The sequence below is a fragment of the Gambusia affinis genome, linkage group LG22 (genome assembly GCF_019740435.1).
Source record: "Gambusia affinis linkage group LG22, SWU_Gaff_1.0, whole genome shotgun sequence".
Classification (NCBI taxonomy): domain Eukaryota; kingdom Metazoa; phylum Chordata; class Actinopteri; order Cyprinodontiformes; family Poeciliidae; genus Gambusia; species Gambusia affinis.
In genome coordinates this window covers 19,799,294-19,814,516 of record NC_057889.1, presented here as the reverse complement: position 1 = coordinate 19,814,516, position 15,223 = coordinate 19,799,294, and the positions used below count along the sequence as shown (strand labels likewise).

Sequence of the window (15,223 nt, the reverse complement as noted above, 5' to 3'; positions counted from 1 at the left end):
GGCTTGGCACAGACAGTCACTTCTTTCAGCCACCGCCCACTAGGCTGGACACAGACCCATTTTATCTTGGCACCATATGGAGTGAGCGGGGATTCTCCACAGTTCATTGTTGGAGAACTGCAGCAAAGAGCGGTATCTTGGGGTTACCAAGTCTCCATGACAACAATCCAAATTGGGAGTGATGTCTGAAAACAAAAGTTGCCATCGCGCAAAATGTAAAGCAGGAGTTTGCTAAATGCCGCAGGTGGTGTAGCTGGAGCCGTTTGCTTTTAGTGAGAGACTGGTCGAGCTTTTCAGCCGGGTTTGGTGTGAAACCTAAAGAACACACAGAAAAGCACCTCGATGTCCATTGGTAAGTATAGAGGAGGCTCTGTTATGCTGAGGAGTTCGTTTTCTCTCCCACTTTCAGAGCGTGTGATCAAGAACTCTTAAAAGGCATCATCTTGTGGATCTCAAGTATTTTTGCTTAGTTTCTAGTGCAAACATCTTAGTACTTGAAATAAAACTAAACAAACTTACAGTAACTTTTGAGTGAGATATAGGAGCTGATTTTAAGTCAATTCCTTAATATTGAGGAAAAAGTACTTGTTCCATTGTCAGATTGTTTCACTTATAACAAGACATTTTTCCCACAAGTACTTTTTCATCCTAATTAAGGAATTATTTACTTGAATCAGGCTCCTGTTTCTTCCTGAAAAGTTACTTGTAAGTTAGTTTTGTCTTTTTTCCCAAGTGTCTAGTTTCTATTTGCACTAGAAACTATAATAGTAAAACTAAAATACTTGGTAAGAGTTTGTGTTTTTGAAGTGATAGACTTAACAAATGTCATCATCATCGGGTCTCCAGAGAGGATAAAGACAGAAATTATTTACCAGATATTCAGTGCAAATGGAAAGTACTCTCGGCGCTTCACTTTTTTGCACCTTATTCCACATCGTTTTAAATTCAATGTCTTACCTCAAAATTTATCACTCAAATACAACACTATGACAATGTATAATTTTTTGTGTGGTTTGCAAAACTCAACCAAGAATTAACATTTACGTAAGTATTCAAAGGATTTTCCAATGGAGCTCAAAATATATATGTTTCCACAACTTAAATGCAATAGTAAATTCAGCTGACTGGACTTGATCTGGAAAGGAACACACCCATTCCTATGCAAGGTGATGAAACTAAAGTGGAACTGTTTGACCATGAACCCGCAGGAGGTTCTTCGTATCACGTACCAAAACACAGATGGCGTCATGAGAAAAGAACATTATTATGGAGATATTGAAGCAACATCGAAAGACGTCAACCAGGAAGTCAAAGCTTGAGTGGACGTTGGTCTTCCAAATGGGCAATGACTGTAAGCATCCAGCCAAATAATCTTCCAAATTTGAACTTAAATCAGACCAACAGTTGATCCGATTTAACTTCAGACAGTGAGGAAGAAAAGGTGGATGTGTCTTTTTATTTGGTGTAAGTAAACATCTGGTTTCAGGTGAATGTGCACATGAATCTAAGTAATTTTTTGGGGTTGGGTCAATCTGGTACAAGAACCATTACAGTGGGACCATTGTCCACTGTTGAAAATTTGGCTGAGCCATACTTTGCTAACTATGAGGTACACTGAGCCAAGCATTTCTTTTAGTAATTAAACCCTTCAGGAATTTTCAGATGACCCGATAAATGGACCAGCACAGATTCCGTTAAAGCTGGCTTTATTAGATATTAAAACTAATCACACTCTTCAGAGACACAGGCTGTTAAATACATGAATTAAAAGTAGCATCTGATTGAATACTCTAACAAATCACTGAGCCCAGCTCTCTTTCTGCACACGCAAAAAAAAAAAAGGTTACTTTGTCTTCTCTACATGTTGAAGTATTTTGCTCATGTGCCTCATGGCTATAAGAGCTGTGAGGACGCAACACATGAAGAGACAGGGGAAGGACACACAAGCCCACCACAGCTGCCGTTCTCCAAACACATCCAGCACCGCGTCCCGTCGCCTGGCGTAGTCCAGAAACAAAGCCTCCAGCTGGAACACGGTGCACAGGGACAGGAACAGGTGGAACACCTGATGACCCTGGCCCACAAAGTCACAGCGACCGGGAAAAAAACGCTCCGGAACTGGACAGGAGAAGAAGAAGGCAGACAAAATGAAGGAGGCAATCTGCAGGGCGTGAAAGGGGAGGGAGGTTTCCTGTGACCAGGGGATGGTGAGCAGACGGTGGGCTATGGGGCTAATATCTAGCGCGTAGGCGAGGCTGGTGGGGATCAGCTGGCAGATTTTACGCTGCAGCGGATACGGCCGCCTGTACCTGGCCTTCGCAAAACAGCAGCCGGCGCAGGAGAGCCACCCAAAGAAGGCAGCACCGGGCAGAAACATCATCCCAATACTGTCTCTCCACGCTGGCTCAGAGGAGTAGAAGTAATGGCTGAGTGAGCAGCCGTACTGGTACACCGCCACACCCACGTAGTCCAAAAAGAAAAAGTAGTAGTGCGCACGCTCAGAATGAGACTGCAGGAGGTGAGCTGCCACGCTGAGGCACAGATATGTGAGCGAAGACACCATGAAGAGGGCGAGAGGCAGGGAGGCTGCATCCAAGGTGTACCCCAGGGCGCCCACGTTGGCCCACCAGAGAAGCAGCAGTGCTGGAGCTGCGAGCAAGTGAGTCCACACATTCAGGGTTTCATTGTGACGCTGGAAGAGGCTCAGGAGGTAGCAGCGCCAGTCTTGCTGGACGGGACGGTAGCCCGACAGGATGTAGGGCTCTCGGAACAGAGCGGGGACCTGGGAGGCAGCAACGGTGGGGCAAGGTGATGGCAGGGAGGAAGGGAGGAGGTCAGAGAAGCGAAGGAGTCGGCTGAGTTGCTTGACGCTCAGCGTCAAGGTGCTGAACCCCTGCAGAACGTCAGCCGACATGACTTCTGATTGTTACTTTAACCCTGTGGATGGAGGAAAAAGAGTTAGCAAAGGATTTCTGGAGTCTACACCGTTTAGCACACTGGATGCTATATACTGAACCTTTTGGGCGTAAGACAGTTTCTGTTCAGCTAATTTATATTCTTTTCAAAGGAGCACATTCATGAGTGGCATCAATTTTATGGAAACCTTTGAACTTAATTTTTTCACATGCAGGAAAGAACTTAAAAGCGAGAACAGTCCTCTACCTAGTGTCACTTACCTTCAAAAGTGAGAGCCTGGGACAGTGGAGATTGTTTTCATATCTGGAAGCGTGTACATGACATCATCAATGTGTTAACTGATGCGTGACAACCTGATCTCTACATTTTTTTTTTGTAAAAAGTGATGCATGATTGAGAACCAGTTCATGTTATAACTATGAACACAAAAGGCTTCAGCCTTTTTGTTTGGACTGAACATAGAACAAAATTTTGTTTGGAATAATTCTTCTTTGTCAATGTTGATCACAGTATCTCGACTGATAGTCCAACTACGTCAAATAGTCTATCTGATGTAGCTCGAACGGTTTAAATCCTACCTTCCTGGGAGAACTTTCTTGTGTGGTACCACAGGGCTTAGTTTAGGAACATCTTCTCTTTCTTTTATACATCTTCACCTTAGGCAAGATAATTAGGCAGTTCCTTGACGTGTCTCATCCTTTATAAGCTGATGATATTCAGATCTGTTGCTCTTTTAAGTCTACTGAATATCTAAATTTGTCCTGCTTGATAAACTTCGTCAGTCGTATTAAACAGATAGAAACATTTATCTCCTCTGAGACCTAAATAATGGAAATCAGACAATTTCTTGGTGTACTGGCCTCCTCTGTCGTACCCAACCTTGGCATCATCTTTGATTCCACATTGTCACTGGAGTTCCACTCTCGTGGTTTAACCAGAAACTACTTCTTGGAGCAAAGAAATATTTCAAAGCTTTGAACTTTGGCATGTAAAGTTGAATTAGAAATGATAATTCACGCTTTTATTTCTTCTCGTCTTGTCTTTTGAGATTGTCTACTGGTGCATTGTAGAATTCATTTTTAATTTTTCATCTTTACTTCACAAACTCGTTCTAAAACCAGACCAGGTAGGTCCGTTAGTTAGAGATATGTTAGATATTGGTTATGTTTTATGGTTGCGTTGCTGTTAACCACCATGTTGTTTTATCCAGTGAAAATCGCTATACAAGTACAGTTCACCTCACCTTACCTGCTTTCTGTGCTTAAAATTCCTCTAGTAGACGCATGTCTACTCCACATGGTGTGGTGCCCTGTCTAAACAAAGGTGAAGACAGTCTCCTGCATGTGTCCCCAACAGTAGCTGAGGTATGTGGTCCGACTTGCAACAATCACCACCTCTAATGACAGCTACTGAAAGGAATCCAAGCCAACGCCAATTTTGGCACCGGCTACATTTGAATGGAGCTGTTGCTTCTGCTAAAGGGTGTGCCATCACCTCTACTTCTCAATTGTTTGACAACACAATCTCAACAGTACATATCTGACCTTGAGATTTAATAAAAGCCATAGGATATCTGGGGGATCCACAAATTACTGTGAGAAATTTGTTTTTAAAAGTGTGTCTTTTAAGACTACATGTGTTCTCTTCGATGCCGGTTGACTCTGTTGACCTCATTGATATTCAAACAAATAAACGCCTACAATCATACACAAGAAGAAAATTTAATGTTGGACTCTTTGTGCGGCGGTTTTGTGCATGAAAACATGACTACCTTAGCGGTATCATGTGAGTTAGAAAAGAATAAAGCGGTTTTGAGAAGGAGGAGGAACAAGTTTTTACCTGCAGCTGCCGATCAGGACGGACACCTGCTGCTCTCCCGAACCCTCGCGTCCCTTCAAGCAGCCGGTGGGGAAGAGGACCGTTAACGCTTCCCTGCGCGTCCAGACGACTCCTTCATGTTGAGCTGACGGGGAGGTTTAGTTCGGGAGGAAACCGGCAGAAAAGCCCAGCGTTTCACCCGAAGCGATAGACCCGGAGAGCTGGAAGTGTGGGCGGGGTTTGACTGACCAGGAACGCCCTACAGGGAGCCTTAGCAACCAAAAATGAATACAACGCGTTTATCCCTCCATCCATTTTCTGTACACCCTCATCCCCAGCGGGGTCAGGAGGGCTGCTGCTGTCCATCTCCGGCTAACGTTTCGGGCGAGAGGCGGGGTTCACCCTGGACAGGTCGCCTGTCTGTCGCAGCAACGCATTTACAAATTCAAAAATTATATAATCAAATTTTTCATTTGAATTTAAATTTAAGTTATTTGATTTAGGGTATGTCAAAACGTTAAAAATGTAGCTCCTCCGCTATTTTAGTCTAGTTTCTAAATCAAATATACTTGACATAAGAGGAAAAAAAAAAATAACGTAAAAGTAACTTTTCAGTAAGAGAAATGTTTTTGGTGTGTCTTTCTTGAATATATAAAAACGTAGTTGCTCCGCTGACAGATTTTTCGCTTAAAACATGAAAAATGTCTTTTGGTTTAAGTGCGAAATGAATATGCCAGTGAAACTAATTCTTTTTCTTTATTTGAATCTATACCCAAGAATTATTGAATTAAAACAAACTTAACTGTCTTGCTGAAAAGTTTTATTTTTGTCTTGTTTCAAGTCATATTTGCACTAGAAACTAGACAAAGATTCTTGGTGAGATTTTTTTTACTCCATTGATTCATTCCATAGAGTGTGGGATACATTTCAGGTGTTTATTTCTGTTCAATTATATGACTAATAATAATAATAATAATAATAATAATAATAATAATAATAATAATAATAATAATAATAATAATAATAATAATAATAATAATAATAATAATAATAATAATAACAAGCTGACATTTCGAAAATCCCATCAGATCAATAACAAATTAGTTTTAATAAACAAATGTTATGAAATGGCTGCAAAAAAAAACCCTGAATCACGTGTGGAATAAATCTGGGCAGCATGTAAGTTTAATTCTTTTTAACTTAATTACTGAAAGAAATACATCTGATGTATTGAAATGCTAAATTCTTTTAATTTGCAGTTTTTCTATGCAATGTAACTCAAAGCAGGTAAACTATTTGTTTTCAAAACTCCTCTTAGTAGTTTTCTTTTTGTGGTATTTTTTTTCAACTAACACAAAGTAGAGAATAACTGAAGAGTCTAAGGAAATTACAAATGGTTTTAAAATCCTTTGCAAAGAAAACAATCTGTAAAGTGTGGTATCTGTATTCACTTCCCAAAATAGCTCAAGCTCAGTCACATTGGATTGACAGCATCTGTGGCCAACAATCTTCCAGTTTTCTCGCTAGATTAAAATGTTTCCTTTGAGTAGGCCATTCTAACACTATAAAAATGCTGTCGTTTAAGCCATCCCATTGTAGCTCTGGCTGCATGTTTATTGTTGTTATCCTGATGGCTCGGTTTCCATCTTTCGCAGCTTCTCTTCCTGGAATGCCCTGGATTGATCTTCATCCATCAATTATAATCTATAGAATATCACAACAGCAAAGGACTCCATTCATATTTCAATAGGTTATAATATTTAATCACGCATTCAAGCTGTGATAACCAGTACTGTTTTTGGAATGTTTGATTCTAAGTGCTTTTGGAAGAGGTTGTGTTAATTGATCCTTTTATGTTCATTTTATTTTAAATCTTCTCTTTTTTTTCAGGTTTTCAGTCTTTTCAGGTAAATTTTGTGGCAGCAATTGCCTTTATTTGCGGTTTTTAGACAAGGGGACAGAGGTAGTAAAGGTCCCGGTGTCGAGAATCGAACCCCGGACGCTGCGATGACGTAATGATGCTCATTCTACTGTTTTGCTCCCCAGTAAATTCATATAAACTTTCTGGCTAGTTTTGTCTTAGTGTTGAGTTGTGATTGATGAAAAATGTTTTTGGTTTTTTTGTCGCCATCTCCTGGACAAAATGAAAAAACGCACACTCATCGCGTCGTTTCCTCGACCACTAACGGCTCCGCCTCTTCCTGCTCGTTTTCGCGGCACTTCTCCGCGAGGGCGGAGTCACGCTTCAACCGGAGCATTCCATTGGACAACTTCACGTTGACCCTCCGAGTATGCAAACGATACGTTTCGCGTCGGACCAATCGCGTCTCACGCTTTATTCGCTCGCGGGACGCAGTGGCGCGAAAAGCTTTCAGTCGGTCGTGCGGTAAAGCAGCAGCTGGGAAGAGCAGCTCCGAGTATTTAGCAGCGTTTTAGAAGAAAGTAACTAATCGGACGAAAATGACAACCGACACCGGAGATGACCAGGAGATGAGGGAAGCTCAGAGGGACTACCTGGATTTTCTGGACGACGATGTGAGTGACGCTTTTTCCCCCGTTAAAAAACATTAACAACAAAGGACATTCATGTGCAGTTACGAAAAAGCATGTGGTTTGATTATTTAATCTAACGATTTGGAAAACAGGAAACAAAGAACATATTTATCAGCTTAAAAAGTAACTGCAGTTCTTATAATCGTATTGAAGTTGATGCAAAATTTAACGCGCATTTTATTTTAGTTTAGTTTCATTATACAATGATGTCACTACTTCATCAAACGTTAACTTCCGGGTGTGGTGTTTGTGTTGTTGTTATTTTTCTTCAAATCGCAGCAAGACCAGGGCATTTACCAAAGCAAAGTCCGGGATATGATCAGCGAGAATAAAGCCCGGCTCCTCGTGAACATCAACGACCTGAGGAGGCGCAACGAGACCCGGGCTGCGAAGTAAGACCCACAGGATCACTAGCACCGGTATTTACCAATACCGGTTCTGAATGCTAATAACTAAAATATGAAATAATCTGAGCCTTTAACGCCAAGTAAAAGCATCTCTCAGTCAGAGAAAGTACATAACTTTTTGGATCAGCGTATTCAAGGAGGTAGCTCTCTACTGCCTCTTGTGGCCGAAAACAACACTGTAGTTACCCTGCTTTGGAAAATTAGCCGCAACTATTGAACTTTTCCCTGGACCAACATAAACTAATACACAACTTAGTTTAAAGTGATTGTTTAAAAAATGTCTGACATGTAATACTCTTAAGATTAATTTGGATTATCTCTGAGCAACGCAGCCAGTTGCCATCTTGAGTCATTTAGTTGGTCGAGCTAACCGGTTTAAAATATGGCTGTTTTGTGTTGATGAAACATGGTGTTGGCAACATCATGCTGGAGGGATGCTTCTCTTCCAAGGGAACAAGCAACATAGCCAGAGTTAGCTTGGTGCTTTTACCTTCCAGCTGGATAAAAACCCTAAACACCCAGAAAATGGAAAGGTTTAGATAAGTGTATTAATGTGTTTGAATGGACTAGTCAAAGTCTAGACCTAAATCCAGTTGGCAAGACCTGGAAATGTATCTTCACAAATGGCTGCCATGTTGTCCGACTGTGCCTGGCTTGTTTTTCACAGTAAAAACATTTTTTCTAGGTATAAACATAGTTGTCTAATCTCTCTTCCTGTCCCTCAGACTGATGAGCAACGCGTTCGAGGAGCTGCTGGCGTTCCAGCGGGCTCTGAAGGACCTGGTGGCCTCGGTGGACGGCACCTACGCCAAGCAGCACGAGGAGTTCTTCATCGGCCTGGAGGGGAGCTTCGGCTCCAAGCACGTCTCCCCACGCACCCTGACCTCCCGCCTGCTGGGCAGCATGGTGTGTGTGGAGGGCATCATCACAAAGTGTGAGTTTCGCCGTTCCGATTTCCAGTGGGGACTGCTGGCACAAGAAAATGCATACCTTGGTCTTATCTTTCATTAAAACAGTAGATTATCCAAATTAAACCGACGGTTACCATTTGATGAATTTGAAATGGAATACCTTTAGGTGCTTAACCATATGTGTTGGTGTCCTTGAGGTCAGTGCTAGTTCCAACTGAGCTCTTTGAAAAGCTGAGTGGTTGTCACGGGAGATTGAAGGATTTCCCAAGCATGCGAAAAAGAATCAGGGCAACACTGGTGGTGTGTCTTTGATGACGGAATGACATTACAGCATCATTTAAAGCTCACAAAAGCCCGTTCTACATAATACTGCCCCTTAAAGTGCATTTAGCTAAATTCTTAAGATGAATAAAATGGCTAAATTATTTCCCTTTTGCTCTAGCGCCACCTAGTGTCCATCTGTGCACGTTCCTGCTGGGTTGTTTGCTCTCCATGCGTTTTCATTCTTTGCGTGAACATTCCAGGTTCCCTGGTTCGTCCCAAAGTGGTGCGCAGCGTCCACTACTGTCCTGCCACCAAGAAGACGATGGAGAGGAAGTACACAGACATGACCTCGCTGGACGCCTTCCCCTCCAGCGCCATTTACCCCACTAAGGTACGCACTCGAAGGAGGTCCCTTCTGAAAGCGTTGTGGCGAAAAACCTGCCGAATATTCATTGCATGTATTCTGACAGGATGAGGAGAACAACCCTCTGGAGACGGAGTTCGGCCTGTCCGTCTACAAGGACCACCAGACCATCACGGTGCAGGAGATGCCGGAGAAGGCGCCGGCGGGCCAGCTGCCTCGCTCCGTGGACATCATCCTGGACAACGACCTGGTGGACGTGGTCAAACCGGGCGACCGGGTGCAGGTGATTGGAACGTACCGCTGCCTGCCGGGGAAGAAGGGAGGATTCACCTCCGGCACGTTCAGGTGGGACTGGTGCAAGAAATACCGGGCTGGATGTTGACGCGGTTATATTATTAGATTGATTCATTCAGGTCTCTGCAGGTTGTGTGCAAAAATGTCTTTCTGTAATCAGTATCTGATTCAAAGTTGCATTTGTCTCACCGCTGCCCCCTGCAGGACTGTCATGATAGCTTGCCACGTGAAGCAGATGAGCAAAGAGGTGTCTCAGTCGTTCTCTGCCGACGACGTGGCCAAGATCAGGAACTTCAGCCGGACCCGCTCTGTGGTCAGTCTGAAACCCCGGCGGGCGTTGAATGGGGGGAGAAACGTATGCGAAAGGCGCTGAGTCGGCTCTTCCTCTTTCAGAACGTGTTTGACCAGCTGGCCCACTCGCTGGCGCCCAGCATCCACGGCCACGACTACATCAAGAAGGCCATCCTCTGCATGCTGCTGGGCGGCGTGGAGAAGGTTCTGGAGAACGGCACGCGTATCCGAGGAGACATCAACGTCCTGCTCATCGGTACCTCAAGCCGCGTTCCCCACGAGTCTGTTCAGAGGAAGGCTGTGCAGTTTCCAGCTCAGAACAGCACCCAGTTTTCCAGAACTTAGCAAAATTATTACTGTTCTCAGAACAGCACCCAGTTTTCCAGAACTTAGCAAAATTATTACTGTTCTTAAACCACTGCGGATGTTTGGGTGCTAAGTGTTTGCAAGAATGCAAGTTCTCATCGCTGTGTTTCAGATTACTGACTTTTGATTCAGCAGAATAAGTGCGTTCATGTGAACTAAACTAGTAACTTCAACCGAAAGTCATCAATAAGTTTAGGAGGAATATGTGTGGGCTTTGTGATGTAGAAGCCCTGATAATATCAGAGTTAATATCAGGGCTTCTATGTATGGGATTGGGATTCAAATTTAAGATACTGAGTGATATCTCATTATTTTGAGATGTCATTGATCAGTGTGAAATTGATATATTTGTTTAAAAAAAAAAAAAAAAATCTACACTAGGAATTTTGAATTGAAATACATATCTTGTTCATTTTTTGAAAATATTTCCTCATCACGTTTGCTCTCCTTCAGGCGACCCGTCGGTGGCCAAATCCCAGCTGCTGCGCTACGTCCTCCACACGGCGCCCAGAGCCATCCCCACCACCGGCCGAGGCTCCTCCGGCGTGGGTCTGACCGCCGCCGTCACCACCGATCAGGAGACCGGTACTTTCCTCTCGCTGTCCCCGCCCGCCGCCCAAACAAACCGGTTCTTCTGCTTTTGAGTCTGACAACCTATGGATTCTTTCCCTCTTGTCAGGAGAGCGGCGCCTGGAGGCGGGTGCCATGGTGCTGGCCGACCGCGGCGTGGTGTGCATCGACGAGTTCGACAAGATGTCCGACATGGACCGCACGGCCATCCATGAGGTCATGGAGCAGGGCCGGGTCACTATCGCCAAGGCCGGCATTCACGCCCGGCTCAACGCCCGCTGCTCCGTGCTGGCAGCAGCCAACCCGGTCTACGGCAGGGTGAGCTAAAAACCGCGCCTCTGCGTCCTGCGGTGAAACGCTGTCGCTCACCTTCCTGCCCCCGTCTCCTCCGCAGTACGACCAGTACAAAACCCCCATGGAGAACATCGGCCTGCAGGACTCGCTGCTGTCGCGTTTCGACCTGCTCTTCATTATGCTGGACCAGATGGACCCCGAGCAGGACCGCGAGATCTCGGACCACGTGCTGAGGATGCACCGTTACCGTGACCCCCGCGAGCAGGAGGGAGCAGGTACCGAACATCACCGGCTGCGAGACCGCCGCTCCCGGTCGGGACCCCATGTTTTGACTTTGACGCTGTTTTGTTCTGCGTCTTGCGTCCAGCCATGGCGCTGGGCGGGTCGGTGGACGTGCTGGCTACGGATGACCCGGACGCCATGACGGAGGAGCATGAGGAGCTGCAGATTTACGAGAAACACAACAACCTGCTACACGGAAGCAAGAAGAAGAAGAAGTAAGGCGTTAACATGGTTTCTTCAAGTCTCACAAACTCAAATTTAAGGCTTTTTGAGGCCATTATGCCAGGAATTTAAGACCGGTATTATCACTGAAATGTACTAAAGAAAATTGCGTATCGTCATCCTCCTAAAAATAATGCTTAAGAGGTCTAATAATGCTTAGACCACTTTTGGAAAGAAAGAGGTGGGTTTCTTTTTTCGTTTTGCAAAAATTGACTTGCGCCATTATTTTAGGAAGGTGACAATATTTTCATAACGGTGGCAAAATGTTTGCAACAGATGTGATTCGGTGGTAAATACGAACATTGTCCAGTCAACTGGCATTAAGCTTGCACATGTACATAAACTGCCTTGCGTCTGAACAGAATGAAAATGTCTGTCGACACAAACACAAAACAAACCACACAGAAATTTCAAAATGAAGTGAAACCTGTGATTCACGTATTTTTAAGACATTTTAAGGCCTTTCTTTCAGTTGTATGAATGTAAGTCTTCTTAAGGACATCTTGAGTAATGTTTAAGGAAGTGACTGAAGTGCAAAAAGGTGTCCAAACGATAAGATGGTGGCTTTGTTCCAGGGATAAAATTTTGAGCAAGGAGTTCATGAGGAAGTACATCCATATCGCTAAGATTATCACACCTGTGCTGACCGAGGAAGCAGCCAATCACATCGCAGAGGAGTACTCCAGGCTGAGGAGTCAGGAGCAGCTGGCGGCCGATGTCGCCCGGGTGAGCGCTTCACCTCCACCTTCAAACTAAACTGATTTTGTTCTCCAATTAAATTTTCAGTTTTGAAAAATTTTAATTTGGGGAAAATCTGTATTTTTTTTTCTTTTTTCTTTTCTTCCCCATCAATGTACAGTTCGGGTTTCCGTAGTTCAGAAAGATGTCAGCCCACACACAGAGTATCATTTTTTCTGAAAGGCGCATTTTGCAATTTTTTTTTTTTATCTGGAGTTTAAATTCAAATCAACAAACAGAAGGAATGATTGAAACTAAAGCCAGTTTTTCTACTCTTTTTCTGTCATTTTGATTTTCTTTTTAAGAAAAAGTGAGAGAAATCAAATTTAGTATTTGAGAGAATCTATTTTATTTTTAGCATATGGTGCCTAACGCTGCTGTAAATGTTATTCTTAAAAAAAAAAAAACCCTAAAAAAAACACCCCAGTACTCTGATTCCTCCTCTTTCCCTGGACAGACCTCTCCTGTGACGGCCCGTACTCTAGAAACCCTGATCCGCCTCTCCACGGCGCACGCAAAGGCCCGCATGAGCAAGGCGGTGGAGCTGGAGGACACGGAGGTTGCCGTGGAGCTGGTCCAGTTCGCCTACTTTAAGAAGGTTTGTCATCCGTTAAGCTCTCGTACGGAAATGTACCGAGAACTCCCGGAAAGCTCGGCTGGATTGTTGCTGTTCCCTTTTGTCATTTAGGTTCTGGAGAAGGAAAAGAAGCGCGCGAGGAAGGAGCGCGACTCTGACTCAGAGGAAGATGACGACGAAGAGGCGCCTCCCAGTCAACGCTCGCAAAGAACTCGGAAGAGGTACCAACACACACATCCTTGTACTTTTATACAAACTAAGAACTTTGCATTGACTTCCATTTATTTTTAACCATAGCTAAAACTTAATTCACACCATACCTGTTAATCTGACTAGTAGAGTTCATTAGAACAGCAACAAACTGAGGACAGGGAAAAGGATCTCATTTTCCACAAACAATCTCCATTTGCTAGTAAATATTGTGAAAGTGGTCCTCTATATGTCGTATATGCAAGTACACACACAATATGGCAAAGTGTCCTCACAATTACAACTGTCCCTACAATGTTGGTTGTTTATGATGATGCCAAAGCAAACACACACACACACACACACACACACACACACTTACTCATATTCTGACGTTGTATCGAATTTCATTCATTTTAGTAACTACATTTATGGCTAACCATTACCAGCATATTTCTAACCTTAATCAAAACCGGAGTCGCACCATACCGGTAAACCTAATGCTATAAAGAGTGGGGGTTACCACATTCTAACCAGAATTTGGCCCCCATAAGGTCCAACGATCTTCAGAAGGTTTGGTGAATATGACAGAAAAGGTCCTCAATGGGCCTCAAAGCTTGACATATTAAGCTTTCATACCTTTTATTTTTCTTACTTTTTAAGGTTGCAACCATAAACATTAATGTTTCTATTGAGATTCTGTGGACACTTTATGGCAAGAGGAGAAATGGGGTGTGGCTTTTAATATATTTTTTTGTAGTTAACAATCTGAATACAGTTCCCTTTATTCTGGTTCCCTACAATAAAATTCAGTCAATTCTCTGGCATTTACAATACAGTAGTTTGATTGGACTAAATGCCAGAATGTTCAACGGGTTGCGGTGCTTGTTGCTCAGATGACTGACATTTCTTCCTTGTGCCATACAGGGGGCGCCGAGGCTCTCAGAGTAGCGAGCCCTACAGTCCGTATGACTTCAGTGAAGAACAGGATGTCCCTGAGAGTAAGCGGCTGTCTCATCGTCCCACATTGCTTTCTAAATGACTGAACTGAAAACCTCATTTTATCAGAGTATGAGCCAGCTCTTTCTCACAGGCTGGCTCCTCTCTAACCTTATTCTGCATCAAATGTGGAGGAAATACTTCCTGCTGTGCTCCGAATTCACTAATCACAAGATTTTCAGTTTGAAGTCTCACGCTGAGCTTTATTTTATAGTTCAGGCTGGCACCCCAAAACCAGCCAAACCCCAGCAGCAGGCGGAGGAGGAGCCCATGGAGGCCACGTCACAAGCTGAAGGTGCCGAACTCTCGGCTGAGAGGTACGCCGCTGATGTTTCTACGGCTCCTTCATGTGACGTTTGCGCTATTGGTGTGTCCGTGCAACCCAGTCACGGTTTCTCCCGATCTCTCCTTCCAGGCTGAAGGAGTTCAAGTCGTCTCTGTTCGGCGTTTTCCAGTCGGCTCACGCGCAGTCGGTGAAAATGACGAAGCTCATGGAAGACGTCAACAAAGAGCGGGAGAGCCGCTTCACGGAACCCGAGGTCCGTGCCGCTCTGGCCCGCATGCAGGACGACAACCAGGTCATGGTGGCCGACGACATCATCTTCCTCATCTGAGGAAGGATGAGTGTTCCCCAAAACCAAATTAAATATGGACATAAACGTACTGGGTTGTTTCTGTTCATGTCCTGAGGATTTTCTAATTGTATCTTTGTGGTGTACCAACCCAGTCACCATTGGACAGGACACTGCTGTGTTCTCATTCAGTTTTCAGTGAAACAGACATGATGTGGAGTCCAGTTTTGTTAAAAATGTGTAAATAGTTGATGTGTTGTTTTTTTTTTTTCTTGATAAATGTAACTGATATAAAAATAAAATTAAATGTTTTGGTGTGCTATGACTCAGTTCTTGTGTTCTTGGATGGACTAGAACCAAGCTTAGTCTGTTATTCCAGCCACAATAAGTTGAGTTTCTGCCTGGCGCTGTCCGTGACGGAAATGTCCAGCTCTGTTTCCAGTGAGCCCCAGCTTGAAACCCAAATTTTGATCTCCATTTTGACTTAAAATAAATAATACATTTGCACTACATGGTGCTGTAACCTTTACCTTACTTTGTGTTTATCTCATGAATCCCAATAAAATACATTGAAGTCTGTGGTTGATAAATGACAA

General features: G+C 43.8%; 2 protein-coding genes across 2 annotated transcripts; one reads left to right on the top strand and one right to left on the bottom strand.

Moving 5' to 3' along the window:
* Positions 1-1,689: 1,689 nt before the first annotated feature.
* Positions 1,690-5,050, bottom strand: paqr8 (progestin and adipoQ receptor family member VIII). The gene is made up of 2 exons (XM_044106773.1): positions 4,756-5,050; positions 1,690-2,937 (listed from the first exon to the last, which is right to left on the bottom strand). The coding sequence occupies exon 2, from the start codon at positions 2,912-2,914 to the stop codon at positions 1,844-1,846; it is 1,071 nt and encodes a 356-aa protein (XP_043962708.1). The 5' UTR covers positions 2,915-2,937; positions 4,756-5,050; the 3' UTR covers positions 1,690-1,843.
* A 1,976-nt stretch (positions 5,051-7,026) lies between these two features.
* Positions 7,027-14,944, top strand: mcm3 (minichromosome maintenance complex component 3). The gene is made up of 17 exons (XM_044106772.1): positions 7,027-7,269; positions 7,567-7,679; positions 8,420-8,628; positions 9,130-9,260; positions 9,340-9,578; positions 9,732-9,840; positions 9,921-10,074; positions 10,638-10,769; positions 10,864-11,072; positions 11,149-11,323; positions 11,416-11,545; positions 12,128-12,278; positions 12,748-12,888; positions 12,979-13,088; positions 13,984-14,057; positions 14,270-14,372; positions 14,471-14,944. The coding sequence occupies exons 1-17, from the start codon at positions 7,195-7,197 to the stop codon at positions 14,667-14,669; spliced, it is 2,454 nt and encodes an 817-aa protein (XP_043962707.1). The 5' UTR covers positions 7,027-7,194; the 3' UTR covers positions 14,670-14,944.
* The last annotated feature ends 279 nt before the right edge of the window (positions 14,945-15,223 follow it).